This window comes from Phyllobates terribilis, unplaced genomic scaffold, assembly GCF_046119375.1.
Source record: "Phyllobates terribilis strain yellow unplaced genomic scaffold, ASM4611937v1 Scaffold_7__3_contigs__length_470593459, whole genome shotgun sequence".
In the NCBI taxonomy this organism is placed as follows: Eukaryota; Metazoa; Chordata; class Amphibia; order Anura; family Dendrobatidae; genus Phyllobates; species Phyllobates terribilis.
The window spans coordinates 357,165,256-357,192,450 of record NW_027362767.1 but is presented as its reverse complement, the minus strand read 5'-3'; the positions used below and the strand labels follow the sequence as shown (position 1 = coordinate 357,192,450).

The window sequence follows — 27,195 nt, the reverse complement described above, 5'->3', positions numbered from 1 at the left end:
AGACTTCTGCACCTCTCGACAGGTATTTTGGCCACTCCTCATGAGCAAACTGCTCCAGTTGTCTCGTGTTTGAAGGTTGCCTTTTCCAGACATCATGTTTCAGCTCTTTCCAAAGATGCCCAATAGGATTTAGGTCAGGGCTCATAGAAGCCACTTCAGAATAGTCCAATGTTTTCCTCTTAGCCATTCTTGGGTGTTTTTAGCTGTGTGTTATGGGTCATTATCCTGTTGCAAGACCCATGACCTGCGACTGAGACCAAGCTTTCTGACACTGGGCAGCACATTTCTCTCTAGAATCCCTTGATAGTCTTGAGATTTCATTGTACCCTGCACAGACTGAAGACACCCTGTGCCAGATGCAGCAAAGCAGCCCCAGAACATAACAGAGCCTCCACCATGTTTCACAGTAGGGACAGTGTTCTTTTCTTGATATGCTTCATTTTTCCGTCTGTGAACATAGAGCTGATGTGCCTTGCCAAAAACTTCCATTTTTGTCTCATCTGTCCATAGGACATTCTCCCAGAAGCTTTGTGGCTTGTCAACATGTAGTTTGGCAAATTCCAGTCTGGCTTTTATATGATTTTTTTTCAACAATGGTGTTCTCCTTGGTCGTTTCCCATGAAGTCCACTTTGGATCAAACAACGACAGATGGTGCGATCGGACACTGATGTTCCTTGAGCTTGAAGTTCACCTTCAATCTCTTTAGAAGTTATCCTGGGCTCTTTTGTTACCATTCATATTATCTGTCTCTTTGATTTGTCTTCAATTTTCCTCCTGCGGCCACGTCCAGGGAGGTTGGCTACAGTCTCATGGATCTTAAATTTCTGAATATGTGCAACTGTAGTCGCAGGAACATCAAGCTGCTTGGAGATGGTCTTATAACCTTTACCTTTAAACATCTATAATCTTCTTTCTAATCTCCTGAGAAAACTCTTTCCTTTGCTTCCTCTGGTCCATGTTGAGTGTGGTCCATGTCACCACACAGCACAATGAGTATCTGTAGCCCTATATACAGGCCCACTGACTCATTACAAGATTGTAGACACCTGTGATGCTAATTAGTGGACACAACTTGATTAAACATGTCCCTTTGTCACATTATTTTCAGGGGTATCCTCATTTCTGTCCCAGAGTTTAATTTTTTTTTTTAATTCTGTGGAAGCATGGTTGAAAAGCAATGACCGACTTTCATTTGTTCATTTTCATAGATTTTTAATTTATTACTTTTGTCAGATTCGAGTTATTTCTGTGACCATTGTGGGTTTTTGTTTCATTAAACAAGAGGTACCAACAATTTTGACCACGTGTGTATGTGCATACATTTAGCACAGTATAAGGATGAAGTTCCTTTATTATATAGTATGTATAATGCAGAACGAGTTCTAGATTCTTACAAAATACATGTTGCTAACATAGGGAGTGATTAGGACGTAGTAGTATAAAACACAGTATAATAAGTATATAAGGACCGATGGTTAAGGTGTCCTTACTGGATTGCAGGAGTTAATAGGTATCTGTATATAACAGCACCAAGGAAGATGGGTATGATCCCAGTTGAGAGAGTAGATGTTTAAATACCCACACAGTGTTAATGGGCGTGTATGTTGTTCAGGAGATGATGCATTCGCTCATAGGGAAGAGACCAAACAAATTGGCACTAAATTAAAAGACCCAAAAATTTGCAACTGTATGGCAAATTCTAAAAAAAAAAAAAAAAAAAAAAAAAAAAAAAAAAAAAAAAAAAAGTAGGGAAGCAAATAGCAACTACTTGTTACTTTTGCCCTAGTGACACATGTGCTTTAAATGGAGTCTGTCAGCACAAGATGACTGTTCAAACCAAGCACTGTGGCTGAGCAGAGCAGTTCAGTGCACCATTCCATCTGCTTGATCACCAGGTATCAGCAGTTGGGGCGTGTCCATACACAGTGATCCAAGGGGTAACATTTCTCCTTGTGCAGAGTGACAAGCCAGGCCTGGCATGTCAGAGTGAGGAGACTTCTAGGCCATGCAATGCTCCTCTAGGAAATTGAATATGCAAATTGTCTCCAGAGAGGAAGAGGACTAGAACTCTAGTGCCACCTATTGGAAGCAGCAATCCTAAAAGTCAGTATTGACGCTTGCCATATGACTTGGGATAAAAGCCAAACTAGAATCTCAATTTGCAGACACTGTTTCCCGTCTTAAGCCTCTCACACTTTGCACTAATGAGGGCCAATACCCCGAAACGCTGTCTGCAAATTGAGATTCTGGTTTGGCTTTTATCCCAAGTCATATGACAAGACTCGATAAAGGTTCGATATTGACTTTTAGGATTGCTATTTCCAATAGGTGGCGCTAGAGTTCTAGTCCTCTTCCTGTCTGTGTATTGATATGCAAATTGCCTCTTCAATGACACAGTACAGTCACAGTGGACCAAACAGCCTATGCAGGGTCACCACCTCTGAACTATAACCCCTAGTTTTCTATTTCACCATGAATAACAGAGAAAGGGCACAACCCAGACAGCTTCTCCTACAAGACTACACACATCTTTATTCTCCAATTCATATAAAAGAAATTTAGCAACTTTACAAATAGTCTTAAAAAGAAGATTTTTGTTACTCACTGTAAAATCCCTTTGTCGTAGCTGTCATTACTAAACCTAAGAATAAAAACAATGCTAGAAATGTACACTTCAGAGCGCTGAAGGTGCTTGCATGTTATTGGACTTGAACTACAAACAGTAAGATTTTCTAGGGTTTATTATAATAATGCAGGAAATGGGTTACATAAGCTTTAGTCCCCTTCAATCCCCACGTCTCTTCTTACAGTGATCATGCATGGTAAATCATTCATTTGAAAGGTATAAACCTAAAGTGAATCTTGCAGGTATTTCAGCCATGAATGTACAGCTGTGTGCATGCGGTAGATGTCAGAGCACTGTATAAGTATTTCCCCAGAATTTAGGACGTGCACGATTCATTAACAAGCGTGCGCCTTTTAAAGAATCCATTGCGTTCGACTCAAGCAAGCCCCCTCATCAAGACAAGCAGGAACAATGCTGGTCTTGATGACTTGGGGCTTAAGTCCTTAGACCCATGCTTGTTCAGATCTGTGTATATGCAATGAAAAGAATGTATATTTACGCATAAAACTGTTACCATCTGCCTATACATGTGCAGTTACAGGCGTAGTCCTTGTACTTTGTGCAGTCATATCCCTGAAGATGTCAGGATAGGAACATTTTAGTGATAGAAAAACAAAAACATGCTTTATACTTTGTAAAGTTTATTTAACAGTGCACATATATTTACACAAGTAGCTGTAACTAGGAAATTAACAAGTAACACGTACACAAAAAAATAAGCATTTTACGGGTTAGATTGTCTCTGCTAGAATTAAACAGTGTTTATACAAAAATACATATATATAGTTTATCTAAGGCACTGCTCTGTCACAACTGCTATCAAGCGGAGGCCAATGACACCTTAAGACTAAAAGGAGATTTTAGCAAATGAAACCATTCCTCTCGCAAGCAAATGTTTCATCCAAAACCAACTTAAACTATGAGGAGTCTTAGTGATGAGAAACTTCCACATTTTCATTAAATAAAGTGTTTCCTGGCTCTTGTAATTTCTCCCAGTTACATACACATAATGCAGGTGGTGTGGGGGATATTGCAGAAATTATTGGGTAGTCTTGGATAGGAGGCAGTTGGCTAATATGCAAATGGAAGATCATCTCAATAATAAATAATTTCCATCAGACAGGCCATATACAACAGCGGCCCCCTGTGGTGCTATCAGCAGAGTGCAGGCTGCCACACTCACTCACAGGGTGGCAGAGTGCAGGCTGCCACACTCACTCACAGGGTGGCAGAGTGCAGGCTGCCACACTCACAGGGTGGCAGAGTGCAGGCTGCCACACTCACAGGGTGGCAGAGTGCAGGCTGCCACACTCACAGGGTGGCAGAGTGCAGGCTGCCACACTCACAGGGTGGCAGAGTGCAGGCTGCCACACTCACTCACAGGGTGGCAGCTGGGACTTTACATTTTCTTCCACTTTCTCTGCTTGGAATATCCCCAAGTGTAAAGAGATCGCTTTAAAACAGATGACATTAATCTAAAAAGTGTCCGCCTGCGTTACGAGTAAGAAAGGGTAAACCTGAAGCCAGTCGTACAATCCTATCTCCTTTGTTAAAAACAGGCAATGGTTTGGAGAAAGTATCACCCTGAGACCTGCTACATTCACATGGAAACCTGGTGCACGCTTCCAAGGCTGGTAAAAACTTAGGGCCATTTTCACATGTAGATTCAATGCTGCATTTTTTCTCCACGCGTCCACACCAAAATATGCAATAACCACCAGATCTTGAGGTTTTGTTTTTTTTAGTGCAGAAACACTAGAATTCAGCACTTAAAAATGCAACTGCGTATTAACGTGTTTTTTGTTTTTTTTTCAAACTACACATAGAAAAAATTGCACCGGTCAAGAGAAACTTTAAATGCACAGTTTTCATGAGCTCTCAATCCATGTTAAACGCAGTGGATTTTCTGCACAAAAAAAAACGCAGCATTTAGGCTAAGTGGGAACATGGCCTTAGGGTTATCCAGGATTATAAAAACTGTAAACAAAGCACGGCAATGCAGAGCGATGGGGTCTTTTCTTGCTTTCAGCTTTCTGCGTGCTGATGTAGTTCTTCACCTAGGATCAGTTTGGGGGTGTATCAGAGATCTGAATTACGATTCCTACAAACACTAGCACCTACCCTCCATGGATAAATAGCAATCACTCACTACTCCCCAGAATTTTGGCATTGCTTGCATACTACACCTCCTAGCTGACGCGTAGGCGCTGGTAGTAAGGATGAGTGAGCATGTGTAGTCTATATTTTGGGGTTGACATGTTGTAGGAGACCCTGATGAAAACACAAACATAGGGGGGAGGTAAACGACAAGGATAGATCACAAGTGTAGAAGTACGCTGTGTCATCCACGAAGAAAGCAGGGACACCGGCATAACTGAGAACAAGAAAACTAATGGCTTTGACCATGAAACACAAAATCCTGGAGACCCCCTTTAATCGCACCTTATAGGGGTGCAATCCTTACACTGCGGTACTAAACACTGTTTGGCTGTGGAGCACTTTTGCCTAATAAGCAGCTTAAGTTATCAGAGGACTGATAAATCTTAACCATTGCACAACTGAAAGGGAGCGGATAATATCGGACCAGTCCTTACACACAGCCATACAGTGCTACCTGACATTTCTCTGTGGACACTGGGCTGCGTCGCCTTGTACTCCGCACAGTTGGGTGGCTACTAAGGAACTTAAAAGCGCTTAAGCCACAATCCTTGAAGATGCCACTGACTTAACAGAGGCGTCAATCAGTGGAACTGTCATGTCTAATCCTAATAACGATATGTCTAATGTTCAGCCCGTGGAAGTGAATCCGGTAGTCAGAAATGTTTCGGCGGGCTGCGTGTGAAGCCCCATGAACACAATGGGGTTTGCAGCGCTCAGAACTAAATCACTGTAAAATACCAACAGAAACCTCCAAGTAATCAAGTAGTTGTCTAATACTGCTGTTTATGTACACAATAAAATAATACTTACAAATGTAACCTGGATACAAAAAAAATATGAAATGTTTTTAAAAAAAATCACGACAAGAGCAAAGTTGTGAGAAATTAGGAGGGGTCCCGTCACTTTTACACAGTGGCAAATATTTAAGGAACCAAACTGTTATTGTAAAAAGGAGCCTATGTACAGATCTGGAGGCGGCGGCGTCACTAGAACATTTGTGATACCGATAGAGTAAGGGGGTTGTCCAGGACCTAGATACTAATGACCTGCCCTTTGGGGGTCCAGCGCCCCTACAGATTAGCTGTTACCAGGTCCTGCAGCCACTGGAAGTCTGCGGTAAACAAAGCAGGGACACCATGGCTCCCTACACCGTGTACTGGCGACTCTTGGGTACTACAGCTCAATAAGCTGCATGACTCAAGAAAGCCTATAGAAAGTGTACAGAGCGGTGTGTCCTGGCTGTGCCCCTCCGGCCAATGTGTCGATCTGCAAACAGCTGATCAATAGAGGTGCCGGGTGTCCGATTTGATATTATGACCCACCCCTAGGATAATAGACAACCTCTTAAAATTCAGGGTCATTTAGGGAAAAAAAAAAAAAAAAGATCTGCCTTTTTTTTCCCATCAAAATGCAGTGGCTTTCATGCTCATGGGCAATAACAGAAATAGCTCTTGTAAAATACTGCCATTGTTTGTGGAAAAAGGCAGATCCTTTATCTAACCCTGGACAAATTCATTACCAGCAAACATGGCTCTGCCACTGTGCAGAAGAGTCTTACCTGCCGTCAGGGCAAAGTGCCATCAGCCACCTCAGTGACCTCTGGATGTTGGATGGGAAGCGGGAGAACTGCCTCTTACCTCACGCCATCCCCGGATCTTCTTTTGATTAGCCGGCCTGGAGTGACACCATCGTTGCAGTGTGATGCACACGTGATGTTGTTTCAGACTCAGCTAATCAAAAGAAGATCCAGGGATGCCATCAGGTAAGAGGTTAATGGACTGGATTGGGCAAATTGATTAACGCCAACTCTAGTCTTACCCAATTAGCGAATGTTATTAACCAAGAAACAAGTAATGGCATAAACTTACCAAGTATCAGCTGAACTAATGAGAAATCCCAATACGATGCTGAAAATGTAACAGATTTCAGCTCGAGGGGTTAATTTTCACATGCTCATGTTAATGGCATTAACTCAAGTTTTTCATTGCAAGTGCTAGAACAGAAAACCTAATGACATAATGGTCATGTTGAGATTTCGACAGGTATGAGGAAACAATAACTTACTGCATAAGGAGAAAAAGTAAAGTTCTGACAATGTTAGAAATAAAATAAGGACTAGGATATTTCTGAGACCCCGTGTCACTGCCCAACATCACAAGTGATACCAAAGTGTTTTCCCTGAACATGTGTCATGGTGCAACCTTCGTTTCTTCTCTTGCTGGATGATATCTGCATCTTTATGTAACGTGTTGAAGTAGCAGCTTTTAACGACAAGGCTTCATTAAACACTGGAGAGCGAAGTGCAATAACAGGACGAGAGCGGCTCAGATCTCACATCTCTGGGAGCAGAAGGAAAAAATATTGAAATTAATTGATTGTCTAAACATAAAGTCTATCATAGCCTACGTCCAAGACAACAATGACAAATCTGCTCTTAAATAGAATACTATTAACTTTAATGGGAGCCCATCGAGGTTCTGGTACCCGGACGATGACAATATTGCTGCACATGGTGCCAAGCCTGCGATCAAAACGACTAAAGTCCAAAAGGAAACCAGGACCCCAGTGAGAACAAAGCCTTAATCAGCCCAGAACTGTGATCACCTTTAGAAACAATGAGCAGATTCATCAAAAGCTTTCATGCCACAATTCTGGTGTAACAGCTTTGAAAAGTCGCAAAATATAGGCACAACTAAAGAGCAGGGCGTAAATTTTGTGACTTCTGGTGTTTTCACGCCAGGTTCTCCCAGCTCCGCCAAAATGGGACGAGCTGGTGCGGAACGGGAGTGTGGGGACCACCGCTCTGCAAATTCATGGCAAGCAGTGGTGTTCGCTACGCCACAAATCTTTGCAGGGGCTGGAGTAGGTATTATGGCGAGGTGCACACTGAGGTGTATGCTGCTCGTCCAGTACTCCTGATTGAAGAAGATGTGCACACTGAGGTGTATGCTGCTCGTCCAATACTCCTGATTGAAGAAGATGTGCACACTGAGGTGTATGCTGCTCGTCCAGTACTCCTGATTGAAGAAGATGTGCACACTGAGGTGTATGCTGCTCGTCCAATACTCCTGATTGAAGAAGATGTGCACACTGAGGTGTATGCTGCTCGTCCAGTACTCCTGATTGAAGAAGATGTGCACACTGAGGTGTATGCTGCTCGTCCAATACTCCTGATTGAAGAAGATGTGCACACTGAGGTGTATGCTGCTCGTCCAGTACTCCTGATTGAAGAAGATGTGCACACTGAGGTGTATGCTGCTCGTCCAGTACTCCTGATTGAAGAAGATGTGCACACTGAGGTGTATGCTGCTCGTCCAATACTCCTGATTGAAGAAGATGTGCACACTGAGGTGTATGCTGCTCGTCCAGTACTCCTGATTGAAGAAGATGTGCACACTGAGGTGTATGCTGCTCGTCCAGTACTCCTGATTGAAGAAGATGTGCACACTGAGGTGTATGCTGCTCGTCCAGTACTCCTGATTGAAGAAGATGTGCACACTGAGGTGTATGCTGCTCGTCCAGTACTCCTGATTGAAGAAGATGTGCACACCTTCACAAATCAGGAGCATCTGACTCCAGCACGCTCCCTCAATGCCCGTCCTGATGAATCAGGCCCAATAGATACAACTTAATCACAGTGTGAAGAGTTATGCAATACTTTGCTACCACAACTAACCATGATCAAGATCTCTGTTTGCTGTTAGTGAATTGAAACTTTCTTGCAGACGTCTACATGATAGAATACACTGCAGAATTTCCTCAGTAGCAAATGGTATGGATTTGGGCTATGTTTCCACGTTGCTTTTTTGATACGTTTTTTCCCGCAGGCAAAACCTGCTCTCTTGGCAGTAAAGAAGCATCAAAAAAGCAGATTTTGCTGCGTTTTTGTCAGTATACATTTGTCTCTTGTACATGCTGATAAAGTTTACTGCATAAAAAGATAACCTTATTCAACTTCCTCAGGTTTTGACACCAAAACCTGACACCTGCGGTTTTTTGCTGCATTTTTGCTTTTACTCACTGCTTTCTATGGGTGAAAAACGCTGCAAAAACACTGAAAGAAGTGACACGCTGCATTTTGCAAAAACGAGGCTCTTTACCAAAACAGTCAGAAAAAACTCCCAAAGTGTGTGCATGAGATTTCTGAAATCTCAGACTTTGCTGGTACTGTAAAACGCAGCTGAAAATTTGCATTAAAAAAAAAAAAGAAAAAACACTGCAAAAACGCAATGTGTTAAGTAAGATAGCCTTACTGTGGAAATGATGCTGTTTAACAGCAGATTTCACACTTTCCTTTTAAAGAGTGATATCCACAGCATATAAGGAGAGGTTGCACATGTCAAATCTGTATCACCAATCAATTTCTGCTATGAATTTTCAATGTAGAGTGTGGATGAGATCTCAATGTCTCATCTACAATGGTGGTACTTTAGCAAGCTATGGATTTTCCCTCCAGAACATCTACAGAAATATTTGAGCTTTGTGGACGTGACTGAAAAGTGTGCAGCCCTCATGCTACTTACCTCTATGTGAGCTGACCCCTCTTTACCATCCTGTGGGTTTGCTACAATGTGTCAGAATAAATAAGACTGATTATCTGGATTAGATACTATTGCAGCAAACCCTCAGCTGTGAAATGCATAGGTCATGATGAGTTTTTTGGGTTCAAGTCAAAAACCTGTGATTTAAGCACATTTCAGAGAGATCCAAACAATTGTGTTTTTCAAGTACAGCAGTGCACATGCCAGCCGTGTTTTTTTTTTTAGCTACTTATTAGTAGCCATTGCCCATTAATTAATAAGTGCATTTTCCATGTGTATGTATCTTTATTTACACTTCAGTAAACTTGCTAACAATGTACCTGCAGCAGTCTCAATAGTTGTCGACAAAGAATTTAATTGTCCTTCTTCAAAAGCTAACTTTGGGGGAATCGTAGCAGCTTCGATGAGGTCCTGATTACAGCCATCCATAGCAATGGCAGCGACAGACAGGTTGCTGGTCTTGGAATGGATGCCCAAGTCAATTATTTCCTCAAACGTCCATGTAGCAGATTTGCCATTCAGCTTTGGTACACTTTCACCTGTGTTATCTTCATTACGATGCAATGTATCTTGGCTCAGTATAGCCGCGTCTTCTGTTACATGACTGTAATTAGATGAAATGAGCATATTAGACATGGCACAATCTATACCAATCAATCCTCTTCATTCAGACCAGAGTCTAATAAAGAGGTAACAGCACTCGGGGTCAGCCAGCAAACATCTTGTCTCAAACAACCAAATCAATACGTGTCAGACCCGAAGCGACCAAGAATTAGGAAATATATAGTGCAATGCTGCAGCTTTAGGCTGTGTGCCCACGATGCGTTTTTTAAGCGTTTCCGCAGCGGCAAAAACGCTGTAGAAACGCTTAAAAAAACGCTTGGTAAAAGGCCTGCCATGTTCCCCAATGATAATCCGCATGTGCTGTGCACATGGTGCGGAAATTTCCGCTGCAGATTATCATTGCAGAAAAAACCGCAGCACTACCAATTATTTTGCGGAAGCGCTGCGTTTACGCGGACATTGACTTGCATTAGAACGCGCCAATTCCACTTCACTAGATAAGGACATGCGGAATGCACACGACTCTCCTCCACACCCAGGTACCATAGAAAACTGTAAAAAAAAAAAAGAGAATAGAATAGAATAAAAAATAAAGATTATATTTACCTTCTGACGGCCCCCGGTGCACTCGTGCTTTCATGCCGGCAGCTAGCGATGGACTGAAGGACCTGCGCTGACGTCATAGTCATGTGACGGGTCACGCGATGCTGACGTCGGCAGGTCCTTCAGTGTACCGCTGCCGGCAGCCGGGACGGAGGGAAACAAGACACCGGGGGCCATCGGAAGGTAAGTATATATGTATTTTTTATTTGTTACCATTCTTTCGGTCACACTATATAAATCCATGCCGTTTACATGGATTTATATAGTGTGACCAAGTTGACAAGCACTTTCCAAGTGATGCTAAAATCGCTTGGAAAGCGCTTGACAACCCGCATGCGGAAATGCAAGTGAAGAACGCTTCACATCCACAAGTCCCTGGCAGGAAAAACACATGTACAATCCGCACGTACAATCCGCATGTACAATCCGCATGCGTTTTTTTTCTGCCAGGGAGATGCAGAAACGCTCAGGAAAAATCCTGAGCATTTCTGCATCGTGGGCACATAGCCTTATAGTTTATAAGGACATTATTTGCTCTGCAGATTCATGCAGTCTAGCATTTCCTTCAAAATTAAAGAGGTCTTCATCCCTTTCTTGTGGTTTACGCATGGCCTAAAATAACAGGTGCATACTTGCCTATCAATCCCCACCACCCCTATGTACCACTTGTCCCCCACTCCCAGCTTTGTGGGCGCTCAGTGGTAGTCATATACAAACTACAAGGAAGGGGCTGAAAACCCCTTTAAGATTGTGGCGTGTTTGATGTATTTTCATCATGCCTTTTTGTAAAAATCTAGTCATTTAGGCCACTAAACACTAAGGGCTCGATTCATTAAAACTGGCATTGTGCACACCAATCTCAATGAACGGGGGGCTGCTGGGGTATGATGCCACTTACATCAGGCACATCTGTTAACAGGTGTGCGCTGCTGCCCAAAGTGTACCCCAGTCAGCAACATTTCTGGAGTAAGTTCCGCCACTAAAGTGTAGTGACTTTTCATGAATTTGTCGGGCAGGTGTAGCCAAGCCTTGCCCATATTGGTTCAGCTGGTTGAGACTGGTGTGTAAATGCCAAATGATGCAATGTTTTTGTGCAACTTCCGAGCTGCACAAAAATATTGCAACTTAAGGTGTTTTTTCAGAATTCTGGTGTAAATACCTTATTTGATCGTCCACTTAGGGTCTCCATTGAACACACTTTTGGAATACATTTGAATATTGGTAGTACAGGTGCTTCTCACAAGATTAGAATATCAAAAAGTTAATTTATTTCAGTTCTTCAATTCAAAAAGTGAAACTCATTATATAGAGTCATTACAAACAGAGTGATTTATTGCTAGTGTTTATTTCTGTTAATGTTGATGATTATGGCTTACAGCCAATGATAACACAAGTTATTATCTCAGTAAATTAGAATACTTTATAACAACAGCTTGAAAAATGTTTTCGGATTTATAAATGTTCCCCTACTGAAATGTATGTTCAGTAAATGCCCTCAATACTTGGTCGGGGGTCCTTTTGCATCAATTGCTGCATCAATGCGGTGTGGCATGGAGGCGATCATCCTGTGGCACTGCTGAGGTGTTATGGAAGCCCAGGTTGCTTTGATAGCAGCCTTCAGCTCGTCTGCATTGTTGGGTCTGGGGTCTCTCATCTTCCTCTTGACAATACTCCATAGATTCTCTATGTGGTTAAGGTCAGGCGAGTTTGCTGGCCAATCAAGCACAGTGATACTGTTGTGTGTAAACCAGGTATTGGTACTTTTGGCAGTGTGGACAGGTGCCGCGTCCTGCTGGAGAATGAAAATTCAATCTCCAAAAAGCTTGTCGGTAGAGGGAAGCATTAAGTGCTCTAAAATTTCCTGGTAGACGGCTGCGCTGACTTTGGTCTTGATAAAACACAGTGGACCTACACCAGCAGATGACATGGCTCCCCAAACCATCACTGATTGTGGAAACTTCACACTAGACCTCCAGCAGCTTGGATTGTGGCCTCTCCACTCTTCCTCCAGACTCTGGGACCTTGATTTCCAAATGAAATGCAAAATTTACTTTCCTCTGAAAACACCAAGGACCACTGAGCAACAGTCCAGGTCTTTTTCTCCTTGGCCCAGGTAAGACGCTTCTGGTGTTGTCTATTGGTCATGAGGGGCTTGACACAAGGAATGCGACTCTTGTAGCCCATGTCCTGGATAGGTCTGTGTGTGGTGGCTCTTGAAGCAATGACTCCAGCAGCAGTCCACTCCTTGTGAATCTCCCCCAAATGTTTGAATGGCCTTTTCTTAACAATCCTTTCATTGCTGCGGTTATTCAGGTTGCTTGTGCACCTTTTTCTACCACACTCTTTCTTTCCACTCAACTTTCCATTAATATGCTTGGATACAGCACTCTGAACAGCCAGCTTCTTTTAGCAATGACCTTTTGTGGCTTACCCTCCTTGTGGAGTGTGTCAATGACTGCCTTCTGGACATCTGTCAAGTCAGCAGTCTTCCCCATGATTGTGGAGCCTACTGAAAGAGACTAAGGGACCTTTTTAAATGCTTAGGAAGCCTTTGCAGGCGTTTTTTTGTTAATTATTCTAATTTACTGAGATAATGACTTCTGTGTTTTCATTGGCTGTAAGCCGTAATCATCAACATTAACAGAAATAAACACTTGAAATAGATCACTCTGTCTGCAATGACTCTAATATGAGTTTCACGTTTTTGAAAGAACTTTGAAGAACTGAAATAAATGAACTTTTTGATGATATTCTAATTTTGAGAGAAGCACCTGTATGTAGGCGCACGGATGTATGCATTGTGCTCACTTGATGAGCCACGCAATAAACGGGCCGGGGGCAGTGTGAACATCGCCACTCAATGAATATACTTTATTCAGCAATTGTCCTCTGCACTGTGTTATGAGAGTGTTGCCTGGCGACATTCGAAGAGTTAATCCCATAACCGAAATGTATGACCCAGGTGTGCGTCCTAAATGTTTCCATAACTTTCATAGACATGAATGTAACGGACAGCGCACGTGTGCAGACACCTCTCCACCTATTCCGGAGAGACGTGCAGGTCAGAGATATCCGACCTGCACCTATCAGACACTTTTTTATTATTTCCTGTGTATGTGCATAAATGGCTGTAATAGGAATAACCACTTAACCACGAGCAACGTTGAGGTTGGTTTTAATGTGTTCATCACCGATATGTACAGTAGTCAATACAAGGTGCCACATCTCCACTGACCTTGACTCTAGTGGGGGTACAGCTTCGGACGAGTGCCCGTTAAGCTTTTCCTCGATGTCGGGCCTCTTCCCATTAATAAATAATTCACTGCTTTCCACTACTGCAACTTTCGGAGACAACGAATCCTGTGAAGCCGTTTCATCTTCCAGTTCGTTGGGTCTATCCGTATTCTCATAAATGTCATCCTCGTTGTCTCCTGAAAGACAGAAACACTTAAGGCAGGTTAACAACTCCCAACTTGTGGAGTTCAACTGATCAGTGGTTGTTCATCATTAATAGCTTACTTAGACAGGCCGACCATGCTTCCAATGCACACAAAACGATCGTTAGGTTCCACAAGCTTTCGATTTTGTTTGCAAAAAAAATATATATGGCACAAAAAGCCTTCAATGCAGATGTAACCAAAGCCATAACTTTTTCCTCATTCACCAATTCCCCCTATGACACTCCCATTAGGATCTGATGTCACCATGTAGTCCAAAAGCTACCCAATTCATTCTAAAGCTGATGTGCTTGACACATACCTGACCAACCTTGTAGATTTTCCTCGACATCACCAGTGTCCTCCTCATCCTCTTCAGATTTGTCATCGCTCTTCAAAACAGAGAAGAAACAATTTATTTATTTCCAATATTAAAGAAGCGCTCCCACAAAATGTTTTATGCCATAAACCTGTCTAAATGGGTATGTAACGTAGTGTAAGTGCGGTACTTAGCGACTGATGTCTCCCCCAGTTTCCAGCGTCACGCTAGTCCGCTTCTCACTCACGACACTTGGGTTTGTGTGTGAGCCAGAAGTCACTTCTACAATATATAGAGCGTCAGAACGAGGTCCCTCTGGGCTCACATTGTAAAAGCGACTTGCGGATCACACAAATCCCAGTGTGATCCAACATAATGGAATTTCAGTCACGAAGATGGCTGGAGCAGTGATGGAAACCGGAAAAGACCACGATCAGTAAGTGTAGTGTAAGGCTATGTGCCCACGTTGCATTTATGAAGCAGAAAATTTCTGCTGCATAAATGCAAGTCCTCTCCCGGAAAAACGCATGCGGAATTCCGCACGCGTTTATCGCGCATTTTTCGCGCGTTTTCCACATGCGGAATTGCCTTGCGTTTTTTATGCATTGGACAAAGGCAATTCCGCTTGCGGAAACGCAAAATTAAATGACATGCTGCAGATTTTTGAACGCGGCATAAACGCTGCGGAAAAATCCGCAGCATGTGCATAGAACTTGCGGAATCCCATTGGGGACCATGGGGTGCGGATATACATGCGTTTTTCAAGCGTTTACGCTGCGGAAATTCCGCAGCATATACGCTTGAAAAATGCTACGTGGGCACACAGCCTAAGTGTGTTTAATACATTGCATGTACATTTCGTCAGTTTTAGGAAATAAGAAAAAAATAACTGGAAGTGCTTTTTAATAAAATTATACTTTTTTTTTGTTTTTTATTATTAGCTAATAAAACAATGCAGGATTTCTGATTTGTTACATTTAGAAATCTTGTTTCCTCTGCTTTAAACAATCCCATTTTGTTGGAAGGATCCCTTAATGAGAACGCTGAGGACACGATGTCCAAAAAGTTGTGTTGAAATCCTTCTTGTGCAACCATTACATAGCATCTGTGGAGATCAATGGCCTGTCCATGTAACACATGTGTAAGGCATGTCCTACTAAGAGCCAGATGCGCTGAGGGTACTGAGAAAAGGACCACCACACAGAACCCACTGAATAATTCCCTGTAAATGTTAGCACCATCCCTTCCCAGCTTATGATATATTAATTATTGCTTTAATAAGACAATGACTACAGGTATAAACCCAGGGTTGGTAAAGTAGATCGACAGCTGTACCTACCTTAATATCATTTTGATCATTCTTCCTAGTTCTCTTCATTATTTCTTCAATTCTCTATAAAAAGATAACACATACATTTTATACACTGACCCAATATGGCCGCACACATTACCCTTCCCCTGTAATAACCAAAGTAACGATGGACTTTTCTTGTGGTGTTATTATTATATGTATAAAATAAAGTTTTGTCAAACCAGATCCTAACACTCAATAGTTTAAAGGAGTACTCCCATCTAAATCATTCATATGGGAATAGGAGTCTCCACACGACAGCCACAAGTGGTCAGGCCTACAGAAATAGCAGAGCAGCTGCGCTATGCTAGTTTACTAACTCCCATAGAAGTGAGTGGAAAGCAGTGTAGACGTAGCGAGCTAGACCTCTTCCCATTACGCCTATATATCTCTATGGTAGCTATGCAGACAGCATAGCTGTTCTTACAGTCTGGCTCACCTTTGGCTGCTGCATAGAGACAGATTACCATCGCAGTTAGGAATGGCCGAGATGGGAAAACTCCAACAAAAAGTTCACAATAAAACCTGATGATATTTTCCTGCTGCTTCACACGTTTAGGAAATATATAAAAAAACAGTAATAGTGGAAAGATAACCGAATACCTTTTTCCTTTGTAATCTTTCCTGCATATTTTGGTGCATGATCTTTTCCCGTTCCTGTCTTTGTTTCTCAGCTTCTTCAAGAGCTTTGGCTTCTGCTTCTTCTCTCTTAAATGAATGATAGCAATGTGTATAGGCAGAGTTACAATGTGGTTATGGTATATTACCAGCATATATTATAACTTGATCGGAGTGATTCCGACCTCTGGGTCTCATTCATTGCTTATTCACTGCACACTAGAGCTCCTGTCAATCTGCAGTTTTTAAGGGGACTAAAAAACACATCTTTAATTTGTGTAGGGGAAAAAAAAATCCTAAATGATTAAGTGTTGGTATATCCAAGCAATAAGTCTCTAAAATAGATGAGCAGGAGTGGAGGACATGGCTGAGTCCCACCCAATAAACTAATCAAAAACTATGCCTCAAAGGTGGTGTAAATTAATATAGAAGTGTACTCTAGTCCATGACTGCAGTAGATATCTAACAATAGGAAACCGCAGCTGAAAAAAAGAGGATTTTCAGTGCTGAGGACTAAGGAAACCATGGGTGAAGTCTGCTCCCACCGGTATCAGGAGGTTACACTACTTACCTCCCCCAGCGGACTACCTCTGGCCTACTGGCACCAAACTACTTAGTCAGTGAAAAAGCAATAGGAGAAGCAAAAGAATGAAAGAACCACCCTGGGAAGAAAACCAGAACACACACACCTAAAAAGGGGCAAACAAGGAATGGTGCTGTTCCCCCAATGAGGGCTACGAGAAAGAGATTTTAGGGCGAGCACCAGAAATCTTATTTTCTCAGGCGCTTCATTTGGGGACACAGTAGACCATGGGATGACTTGAAAGCAGCCTATGGGGTAGGAAACATAACAGTGTTACAAAAGGAAAAATAGCAAGCCCTCAGGGTACCACTCATGTAACAGTTGCTTGCAGCACTTTTCTGCAAAGACTTTTAACCGCCAACACAACTGGTGTTTTATTATGGATTTCAGAATGCATTATATTGTGATTGTTGAACTTTGACATTTGCCCTATTATGTGTTTCCTTTGAACCCGCCATTTTTTTTTTGCTCTGCCTGAAGAGTATAAAAATGTTGATGTATGTCCAGATTTGTTATACCCCATCCTGATGAAGAAGTTGGAGAGACTTCGAAACGCGTAGATTTTGAATTTGTAACAAACAAAAATAAAAAATCCTTATTGGAGTCTTTTGTTTTGAGATGTCTTTTCCACGTGGATGACCAGCAGCGCAGGGAAAAACCGTTTGAACTCCTTATTGCATCCAGATTTGGTCTATTGAGCCACGGTTGTGCAGCAGCTGGTATATGCTTTCATATAGTTGCAGGTTGCAACTTATTAAGGTGAGCGTAAAATCGCTTTTATTTTAACCAGTTAAAGCCCTATTTTGCACTCAACTGTCTTTCCAGTGTTTCTACTTTCAACACAACGGAATGAACTCTGTAAAACTTTAAAAAGGTAATGACTGATGACCAAGAAGAAGCCTTAAAGAGTTGTAGAACAGATGCCTGGTGGGCATGGCCCAGGAGTGTCCCACCAGCTGGGTAGAGTGAACCGTGACCGCTCTGGCTTTAGCCTGATATGCTTCCATAATAGCAGATGGAATCCAGCAAGCAATGGTAGCCTTAGAGGCAGCCAGACATTTGTGATGGACAGCCAGGATGACGAACAAGGCTTCCACACAGCAAATAGGGGTCGTGAAAGACCGCATCACACAGTTCTGACCACGTCTCGCTTCTGTAGGGACCAGTCAGAGGGATGAGAGGGTGAAGGGCAAAAGGAAGGAAAGATAATATCCTTATTAAGATGAAAGGCAGATATCACCGCAGGGAGAAAAGAGGGTACAGGGCGTAAAGACCATCTCTCCAAGTAAAGGACAAGGAGTGGAGTGCGACGCCAGTTTGGAAACACGTCTGATAGAAGTGATTGCCATAAGCACCATCACCTTACAGGAAAGCTGGATTGGAGAGAAGTCACTAATTGGCTCAAAAATAGGGGACTGAAGGGCATCCAAAATGAGGTTGAGGTCCCACAGATCCAGCACGCCTCGCACCTTGAAGAAAAGTTTTGAATTGAGGCTTGAAAGGGATGTTGCGCTGGAAAAAGCCAAGGTGGAGACCTGGCCCTAGACAGAACTCCACAGAGGACAGAAATTTCCCTGGAGGTTATAAAAGAGGGAAGAGACTTCATCCTGATGTGATGTAGTCAGACCCTCTTGCTTAGAAATCTTGGGTACAGAATGGGTTGGAATGAGTAGTCCTTCTTGGGTATGATAAAAAGGTTTGAGTAAACCCCCCAGAAGCTCTCCCAAGGAGGGACCGGTACAATGACGACTGAGTGGAAAAGAGACGGCCTGTAAAAAAATGAAAGCCAAGTAGGAAGTAAGATCTGAAGAAATGGTTGCGTGAGAGAGCGGTACACTATCTTGTAACCGGAGACAACCTCCTTGGCCAGGGTGTCGACTCTATGGAGAGCAACATATACTAAAAGAATAAACGGGGACGCCCACCCGAAGAGAGCCTCTGGGTGGGTACATTTTGTCATGCAGAGGAAAACTTGTTGCCTCTAGACCTAGAGGACCTTCAGGAGTCAAATGGAAAGGACCGTCCACCCAAGTACCTGATGGCCTACTGCGTCAATACTATGGTCCTGCCATCCAGACAAGAGCGGAGACAGACTGACCACTACATGCTGTTCTCTCTGTTAATAGTGGAGTGAACAGAGTGACCATTTCGCTCTGTTACAGAAACCTACAGGAATAAAAGAGCGAGGTTAGCACAATACAGGAAAAACCATAGGTAGAAACAAGTCTGGACCTCAGACCTGTATCTGCCTCCTACGCGACACAAAGCTAAACTGAGTAGGCACCGGTTGGTCAGGTGTAGCCTGCTGAGGAGGAGACGACTCTCTCTTTGAGGTGTGTTCTTACTGTCAATCTCCTGTGGGCAGTTAGACTTTATTCATAGTTTCCTGTGTGCCTCCAATGAAGCACCCTAGGAATGCACCAAATTAATTAAGAGGCACACGTGTCTTAATGACATTAGTGAACCTTACTCCAGCGTATACTGCATCAAGACTTGTGTACAAAATGACAGTCTTGATGAATCGACCACAAAGTATATTAGAACGTTTCAAAACTTTTCATGGCAGAATGATTTCATTTCAATGACACAATGCACAAATCCCTTTAAATACATGATATTAAATGAAATTCTAATTACTGTAATAACCAAATGATCCCTACAAGCAGACAAACATGTTAAATACCTGCTGCTGCAGCTCTGTCAAGCGCTCCTGTTCTTCTTGATCTCTGCGGATCTTATCCTCTTGCGCTAGTCTTTCTTCCTCCTCTCTTTCCAGCTTTCTCTTTTCCTCCAAAACCTTTGTCTCTTCTTCTAACCTTATCCTGTCCTCTTCTGCTTTACGAGCCATTTCCTCCTGTTTTATCCTGTCAAAAGTTGAAGCAGTTAAAAGGATGATGATGCACAGTGTCCCTTTAAATGCAGCATGGCTAACTAGAAAGGTACAAAACAGAAAGCTGCCATCTACTATTAGAACTTATCACAGATAGTTATACGTCCGCTGTATTCAAGTAACAGGATAGGGCTATCAATATAAAGCTGTGACCACTTGGTCCACTGTCTTCTGCCGTGGTATCCTCTGTGTAGACTCTGTCCCATACTTGCAGGACCTTATAACACCCATATGCGCAAATGTCCTGGGTGCTGTAAGCAACAGATCACTGCTTTTGCAGATAGAAATAATGAAGGCGACAGTGAATCGCGTGCGCAGAGTGAAAGCTTCTCTGTGACTTCACATCGATATGGAAACATTTTTTCAGCTGTTTATTACCATTTTATAATATTCCAGTTAAAAGGCAAAAAAAAAAACCATAACAGAATGAATTACCTTTCTTCTTCCTGTCTTTGAATTCGCTCCTGCTCCTTGATTTCTCTTTGCTCCCGTGCAAGTCGGCGCTTTTCGGCTAATATTTTAGCTGCTTCCTCAGCCGTGTTGCTCCCTGATGCCGTCTTGTTACTGGGTTCTAGGGATAAAATCATTTTTTCTTAGGTTTGTAATACTTCAACAAAAAGTCACTATTTCTAATTCTTAGGGGTAAAAAAATTAGGCTAATTCATTTTTTATTCCTTTACTGGTACCTAAGTAGTGTACAAATGACATCAATTTATGCTCCCACATATCTTATGTGCACTGTATCTTATGAAGGTAAAACTGGCTACAAAAATTAAAGAAGCACTCCCACAAAAAAGGTATCCCCTAAACCTTTCTAAATATGTCTGTAATGTAGTGTAGTGGTGTTAAAGCACTTACCAAACACACGTTTATTCATCCCTTTTCCCTTGTCTATTTGTATGTCTTGTATGTATCCCCCTTTTTTTGATATATATATATATATATATATATATATATATATATATATATATATATATATATATATATATATATATAAAAGAAATTTGTATATCACAATATGTTAATCTGTGTACCCTTTTCCAAGTCTGTTCTTGTGAATATGAAAATCTTTCAAGAAAAATTACAATTATTAAAAAAAAAAAAAAAGTACTTGCAGTAGTATTCAAAATAGTAGCAGTCCAATATGACTAACCAGATTAATCACTGTTTTTGGTATAAATTATCTTACCACATGTCAAACAATTTACTAGTTGGTGAAGTAGATTCTAAGAAAACCACCAGACTCGGCATTCATGATCCGCAGGTTTTTGAGTCTGTGTATTTGAATAATTAATTGTACGGGGGTGTGTTCAAAATAATAGCAGTGTGGAGTTCAATTAGTGAGGTCAATCATTCTGTGAAGAAACAGGTGTGAATCAGGTGGCCCTTATTTAAGGATGAAGCCAGCACATGTTGTACATGCATTTCTCCTTGAAAGCCTGAAAAATATGGGTCGTTCGAGACATTGTTCAGAAACAAAGAGTACTTTGATTAAAAAGTTGATTGGAACGGGTAAAACTTATAAACTGCAGACAATGATAGCCTGTTCAGCTAAAATGATCTCCAATACTTTAAAATGGAAAGCAAAAACCATAGAGACAAGGAAGAAAACGGAAGACTACCATTCAAATGGATCGAAGGATAGCCAGAATGGCAAAGGCTCAGCCTATGATCAGCTTCAGGATGATCAAAGACAATCTCAAGTTACCGGTGATTTCTGTGACAGAAGAAGTTAGAAGACGCCGGTGTGAAGCTAATCTCTTAGCAAGAAGTCCCCACAAAGTCCCACTGTTAAAAAAAGACATGTACTGAAGCAGATACAATTTGCCAAAGAACACATCAACTGGCCTAAAGAGAAATGGAGAAACATTTTGTGGACTGATGAAAGTAAAATTGGTCATTTTGGGTCCAAGGACAGTTCGTCAGACGACCCCCAAACTGTGCATTCAAGCCACAGTACACTCTGAAGACAGTGAAGCATGGTGGTACAAGCATCATGACATGGGCATGTTTCTCTTACTATGGTGCCGGACCTATTTACCGCATACCAGGGATTATGGACCAGTTTGCATATATTTAAATGCTCGAAGAGATCATGTTCCCTTACGCTGAAGAGGATACTCCCTTGAAATGGGTGTTTCAACAACACAACGACCCTAAACACACCAGTAAACGAGTAAAATCTTGGTTCCAGCCCAACAAAATTGAGGTTATGGAGCAGCCAGCCCAATCCCCGGACCTTAATCCGATAGAACACTTGTGGGGTGACATCAAAAATGCTGTTTGAGGCAAAGCCAACAAATGCCAAAAAATTGTGGGAAGTAGTCAAAGCATCCTGGGCTGGAATAACAGGTGACAGGTGCCAGAAGTTGGTTGACTCTATGCAACATAGATGTGAAGCAGATCTAAAAAACTGTGGGTATACAACTAGGTATTAGGATAGTGATTCACAGGAATGCTAAACCCTAAAAATAAGTACATATTTGAGTTTGTAAAGACAAATGCAGACACTGCTATTTTTTTGAACAGCCCAAAGTTCATTTTTTGCTATTTTCTGTAAAGTAGTTAAAAATTATATATTTTTCTCTTCATGTTTTGAATTAGAAAACATTGTGCAATGTTCCCAATGCATGGAAATAAAAACTAGTATAAAGATTTTGAGCTTAACTTATGGTTTTGAACACTACTGTACCAATCACCAATCGTCATCTTCCCCGGTCGTCTTCTGGGTCACATGAGTTCAAGTTAGACTAGTTGGGTCACACAGGGGTTTATATGTGAACCAAAAGTTGCTTTCTCAATGGAAATCTATGGATCCTTGCTTAAAGGCTCTGTAGTCTTACACTGATGGACATACAACCGCCCCAAGCCACGGTCCCTGTGTGAGCCAGCAAAAGGAGAGGTGCTCTCAAGAGCCCAGGATCGAAGGGATGCTGGAGACCGGAGATTGCGAAGTATTTTAATCCAACTACACTACATTACAGATAGATTTATAGAAAGGTTTAGAGGATATAACTTTTGCTAGGAGTGGTTCTTTAAATCTGAGAATGCACCAAAGCTAATATAAAATGACCTTCACTAGACAGTAACCATGGGGGGCATCTAGATGTAGATACAAGCGTTTTACTGCAGTCTCTTTTCTGCCCATTCCTTTTTAATCTACATTTATCGTACTGCAGTTTTTGTGGTCTATATAGAAACACCTAATGCAAGGTTTCCACTTATAGTATGAAATAAAAATGCCTCAATAACCTGTATTATTTTGGACTGATGTGCATGGAATAAAAGATGGTATCGGTAGTGTACAGAGCGCTGCTTATCCAAGTGAGTGGACACGGCGGGTTCAAATGAGACCAGGACGTGTCTAATTCACCTATGTGTAAGCTGCTAATGAGGTTACCTGAGACTTAACAATAGGCTTATCCTTCCTGCGCAATGCACCGTCTGTGACAATGCAGTCTCATGATTGTACAATCTGCTACACTGACATGATTCTATGGAACACTTGTGCTTTAACCCCTTTTCCACCTTGTGATTTTCCGTTTTTTTGCGCTTTTTTTCCTCCCTTTCTTCCCAGAGACTTAATTTTTATTTTTTTTCCCGTCAATATAGCCATATGAGGGCTAGTTTTTTGTGGGATGAGTTGTACTTTTGATTGATACAATTGATTTTACCATATAGTGCACTGGAAAGGGGGAAAAACTTTCAAGTGCAGTGAAATTGCAAAAAAAAAAATTGCAATTCCACAATTTTTTTTTAATTTCCCATGTTCACTAAATGCTAAAACTGACCTGGCAATAGGATTCCCCAGGTCAGTACGAGTATGCAGATACCAAATGTGTATAGGTTCTTTTTTTTATTTAAGTGGTGAAAAAAAATCAGAAATTTGTAAGAAAAAAAACAATTTGCTTATGTTACCATTTTCCGAGACCCGTGGTGTCTCCATTTTTCGGTATCTGGGGCCGGGTCATTTTTTTGCGCCCTCAGCTGGTATTTTAATTGATACCATTTTGGGGTATATACGTGGTTTTGATTGTCCATTACTGCAATGTTGTGGCTGCCTAAAACTTAAATCTGGCATTTTTATTTTTTTTTCTCATTACGTCGTTTACCGATCGGATTAATTTACTTTATATTTTGATAGATCGGACATTTCTGAACGCAGCGATACCAAATGTGAGTATTTTTTTTAATTGTCTAATTTTCAGTGGTGCAAAAAGGGGGGTGATTTGAACTTGTGTTTTTTAGGCTGCGTGCACACGATGCGTTTTTCATGCTGCGGAATTTCCGCAGCGGAAACGCATCAAAAACGCATGGTAATCCGCACCCCATGGTCCCCAATGGCATTCCGCAATGTCAATGCACATGCTGCGGATTTTTCCACAGCGTTTCTGCAGCGCAAATAAATCCGCAGCATGTTCATTAATTTTGCGGAAGCGCCGCCATTGACTTGCATTGAGACGCATAATATCTGCGTCTGTACATTTGTACAAGCGGATTTTATGCGTCTCTATGTGCGGATGGTACCCAGTTCTGGAGGAGAGAAGACTCTCATCCAGACCTGGGTACCAATGTACCTGTAAAAAAAGAATAAAATAAAAAATAAAGTTTATATTCACCTGTCTGGCGGCTTCTCTCTGCTTGCCAGCAGCGCTTCTCCTTCCAGGACCTGAGATGACGTCGCGGTCATGTGACCGCAGGCTGTCTCGCGATGTGCCGGCAACCCGGAAGAAGCCAGGACGAGTGCTGCAGCACACGCTGCGGCATCGGGGGTAAGTATAGCTTTATTTTTTTTATTTTTATGGTCACACTGTATAAATCCATGTCGGTTGCATGGATTTATACAGTCTGACCTAGTTGTTAAGCACTTTCCAAGTGATGCTATCGCCTGGAAAGTGCTTGTCAGTCCACATGCGGAAACACATGCGTTAACGCATGTGAATCCGCATGTATTCTGCAGGAAAAACGCATGCACAATCTGCATGCGTTTTTTCTGCCAGGGAGATGCAGAAATGCTGCAGAAATTTTCTGCTTCATTTCTGCATCGTGGGCACATAGCCTTACTTGTGTTTTTTTTTTAAACTTTTTATTTTTACTGGCTTCAACAGTCCCCTTAGGAGACTTGAAGCTGTGATCGTCCGATCGCCTGTGCTACACATAATAGTGCTTCAGCATTACAATGTGTAGCAGAAATCACAATATCCTATGAAGACCCCCGCTGTCATGACAACCCATCGGCGCCCCATGATCAAGTGACGGGCGCTGATAGACGGGACTTGTGACGCGCTTCCAGCTAGCGTGTGTTTAATGCTGCTGCCAGTGATTGACAGCGGCATTTAACTGGTTCATCTCGGATCTATCCACGGCTGTTAAGAGGCACATGACAGCTGATCAGATCAGCTGTCATGTGCGGGAAAGATGCTGGCTCAGCACGGGAGCCCGCATCAAAGGCAAGGAAATGACTGATGACATATATATACGTTTAAGATCATGAAAGGGTTAAAGTTTACCTGCAGTCATATTGTAAACTAGCAGTTTTCTAGCCCCTTGCATGGTAAACCTGCCTAACAATGCGTAGAGATATAGACACAATAACTATCAACGCATATCCAGGAAAAATTAATTCTTCAAGGAGTCTGGCGATCTCCAGGATTCTTTGTGGAAATCCATTTTACTGTAACAAGGGAGAAATGTTCAATTACTAAGACACAAGCTGAAAAGTTACCATCTTTGGTCTTTGAACTTGTGGCCTCGGTTTTGGGCTCTGAGCTGGTCACATCTGTGGCTTTCTCCTTTGGCTTAGTTTCTGGCTCGGCAGTCTTTTTGGTAGTGCTTAAGACAGACGGTGTAAGTGAGGGACGCTGGATTGGAGCTGGTTTTTGAGTTGTAGTCGGTGAAGGCGGTCTCTGCTTCAGTAAGTTTGGAGATGGTGGACGGTTTCTTTGTGTCAAAGAGCTGCTGTTCCTTCTAAAACATCATTATAGAGAAAGAAGTACAGAGGTACAATACTTTCTATATAATCTACACAATTTACAATTTGTTGGCCTCATTTCTGGCATACAGTAATAACGGACATTTTAACCCCCTTTATCACTTTAAAAATTCACGATCACAGAAAATGTAACTGCAACTGTAACTGACAGAAGAGTCTGGAGACTTACTTCTCAAGTGTTGGCGAAGGCGCGCGCTTTGTTACACCAGCAGGTGAAGGAGATCTTCTTCGAGAAGTCACAGTGGGAGATGGCGGCCGTTTCCCCACAGATGGTGGTGAAGGCTTCTCAATACCTGACTTCTGATTAGCATATTAATGTATTACAAGCATTGCACAAAAACACAGAGGTGAAAATTCTAAAACTAGTCTGAATATAGGCCACAAAGACCCTTAGGGTACCTGATAGGAGTTGCTACCCCTAGAAGGGATTAGGAGCCATTCATCAGCCTTCTAACAACATTCTTAAAATATCCTGAATTGCTATATTAAGTTTAAAACCGATGTTTAAAGGCCGGAGTGCGTGTGCTCGGACTAGTCCAGGACCGCTGTCAGTCATCACAGTGCCCCAATATCGCCCCCACAGCAGTGTGATCACCATCCCTGCGGGTACAAGGAGAGAAGGGAGGAGAAAGACGACTGCACACACTAAGATATCAATCACACAGATGTGGGCGCAATATCAGTGCACTGTGGGAATGATTGCCAGCGGTCCTGGACTAGTCCGAGAACACACATGCCAGCATTAATCATACAGAAGTTACCAAAAGCAGCACTAGGAGGCTGATGAAGCCTAAACCCTGCTGTCCGATACCCTGTAAACACTCAATGAAATATGCATAAAATTCCATGCAAACACCAGCAAATCTACGAAACAGTCTATGCAATTTACACTGTAAGATCAGGAACTAAATGTGGTCATACACACTAGAGGAATGTCAGTTGTGCCAAATCATCAGGTGTGTATGGAGGGCTTCCAACTTTCCTCACTGGCAAATTTGGGGGAAAGAAAGATTAGGCAGTTTAATTTCAACATACTCAATCATCTTGTTCTTAGGGAAAATAAAGCGCCTCCAGAGATGCAGCTTACTCTACTTCCATTCACAACACATGCAGTCACAAAACAGGTATGTGTGTGTATGGAGAGGTCAGAAGGGATAGCTGTTGGCCAAAAGAACATTTGGCTGACAGCTATTACAAGTGTATGACCAGCTTAAAAAGCAAATCTTCAAGATAAAAGCCTACAGCTAGTATTGTATCCTTTAAAGAGTAAATACATTTTTTCTATTTAAATTATACCCAGCATGGAAAGTAAGAGTTGTACAGGACATTAACATTGATGGCCTATCCTTAATTGATGGCCATCAATTTCTGATCTGTGAGGGTAAGATACCCAGCACCCCTGTCGATAAGCTGTTCCCGGTGTCGGCCAGAACTGCTCAGTTGCGGAGCTGCACAGCACAGTCAGCTGTACAGTGGCCTCAGCTGGGTACTGCATATCCACCGCCATCTT

At 42.1% G+C, this 27,195-nt stretch overlaps 1 protein-coding gene across 12 annotated transcripts in view; it reads right to left on the bottom strand.

Moving 5' to 3' along the window:
• Window positions 1-3,251: 3,251 nt before the first annotated feature.
• The window catches only part of MAP7D3 (MAP7 domain containing 3), a 72,702-nt gene continuing 48,758 nt past the window's right edge, over window positions 3,252-27,195 (bottom strand). For 11 of the 12 annotated variants that reach the window (XM_073641279.1, XM_073641281.1, XM_073641283.1 and 8 more), the window contains 10 exons: window positions 25,855-25,985; window positions 25,419-25,660; window positions 20,129-20,264; window positions 19,487-19,667; window positions 16,206-16,310; window positions 15,591-15,644; window positions 14,255-14,324; window positions 13,731-13,926; window positions 9,649-9,932; window positions 3,252-7,126 (listed from right to left, as the gene is read on the bottom strand). In XM_073641279.1, the coding sequence (XP_073497380.1) occupies window positions 7,119-7,126; window positions 9,649-9,932; window positions 13,731-13,926; window positions 14,255-14,324; window positions 15,591-15,644; window positions 16,206-16,310; window positions 19,487-19,667; window positions 20,129-20,264; window positions 25,419-25,660; window positions 25,855-25,985 (1,407 nt within the window). In that variant the 3' untranslated portion in view covers window positions 3,252-7,118. The remainder of the gene's footprint in view (window positions 7,127-9,648; window positions 9,933-13,730; window positions 13,927-14,254; window positions 14,325-15,590; window positions 15,645-16,205; window positions 16,311-19,486; window positions 19,668-20,128; window positions 20,265-25,418; window positions 25,661-25,854; window positions 25,986-27,195) is intronic. The other variant, XM_073641280.1, reaches the window with a different exon arrangement.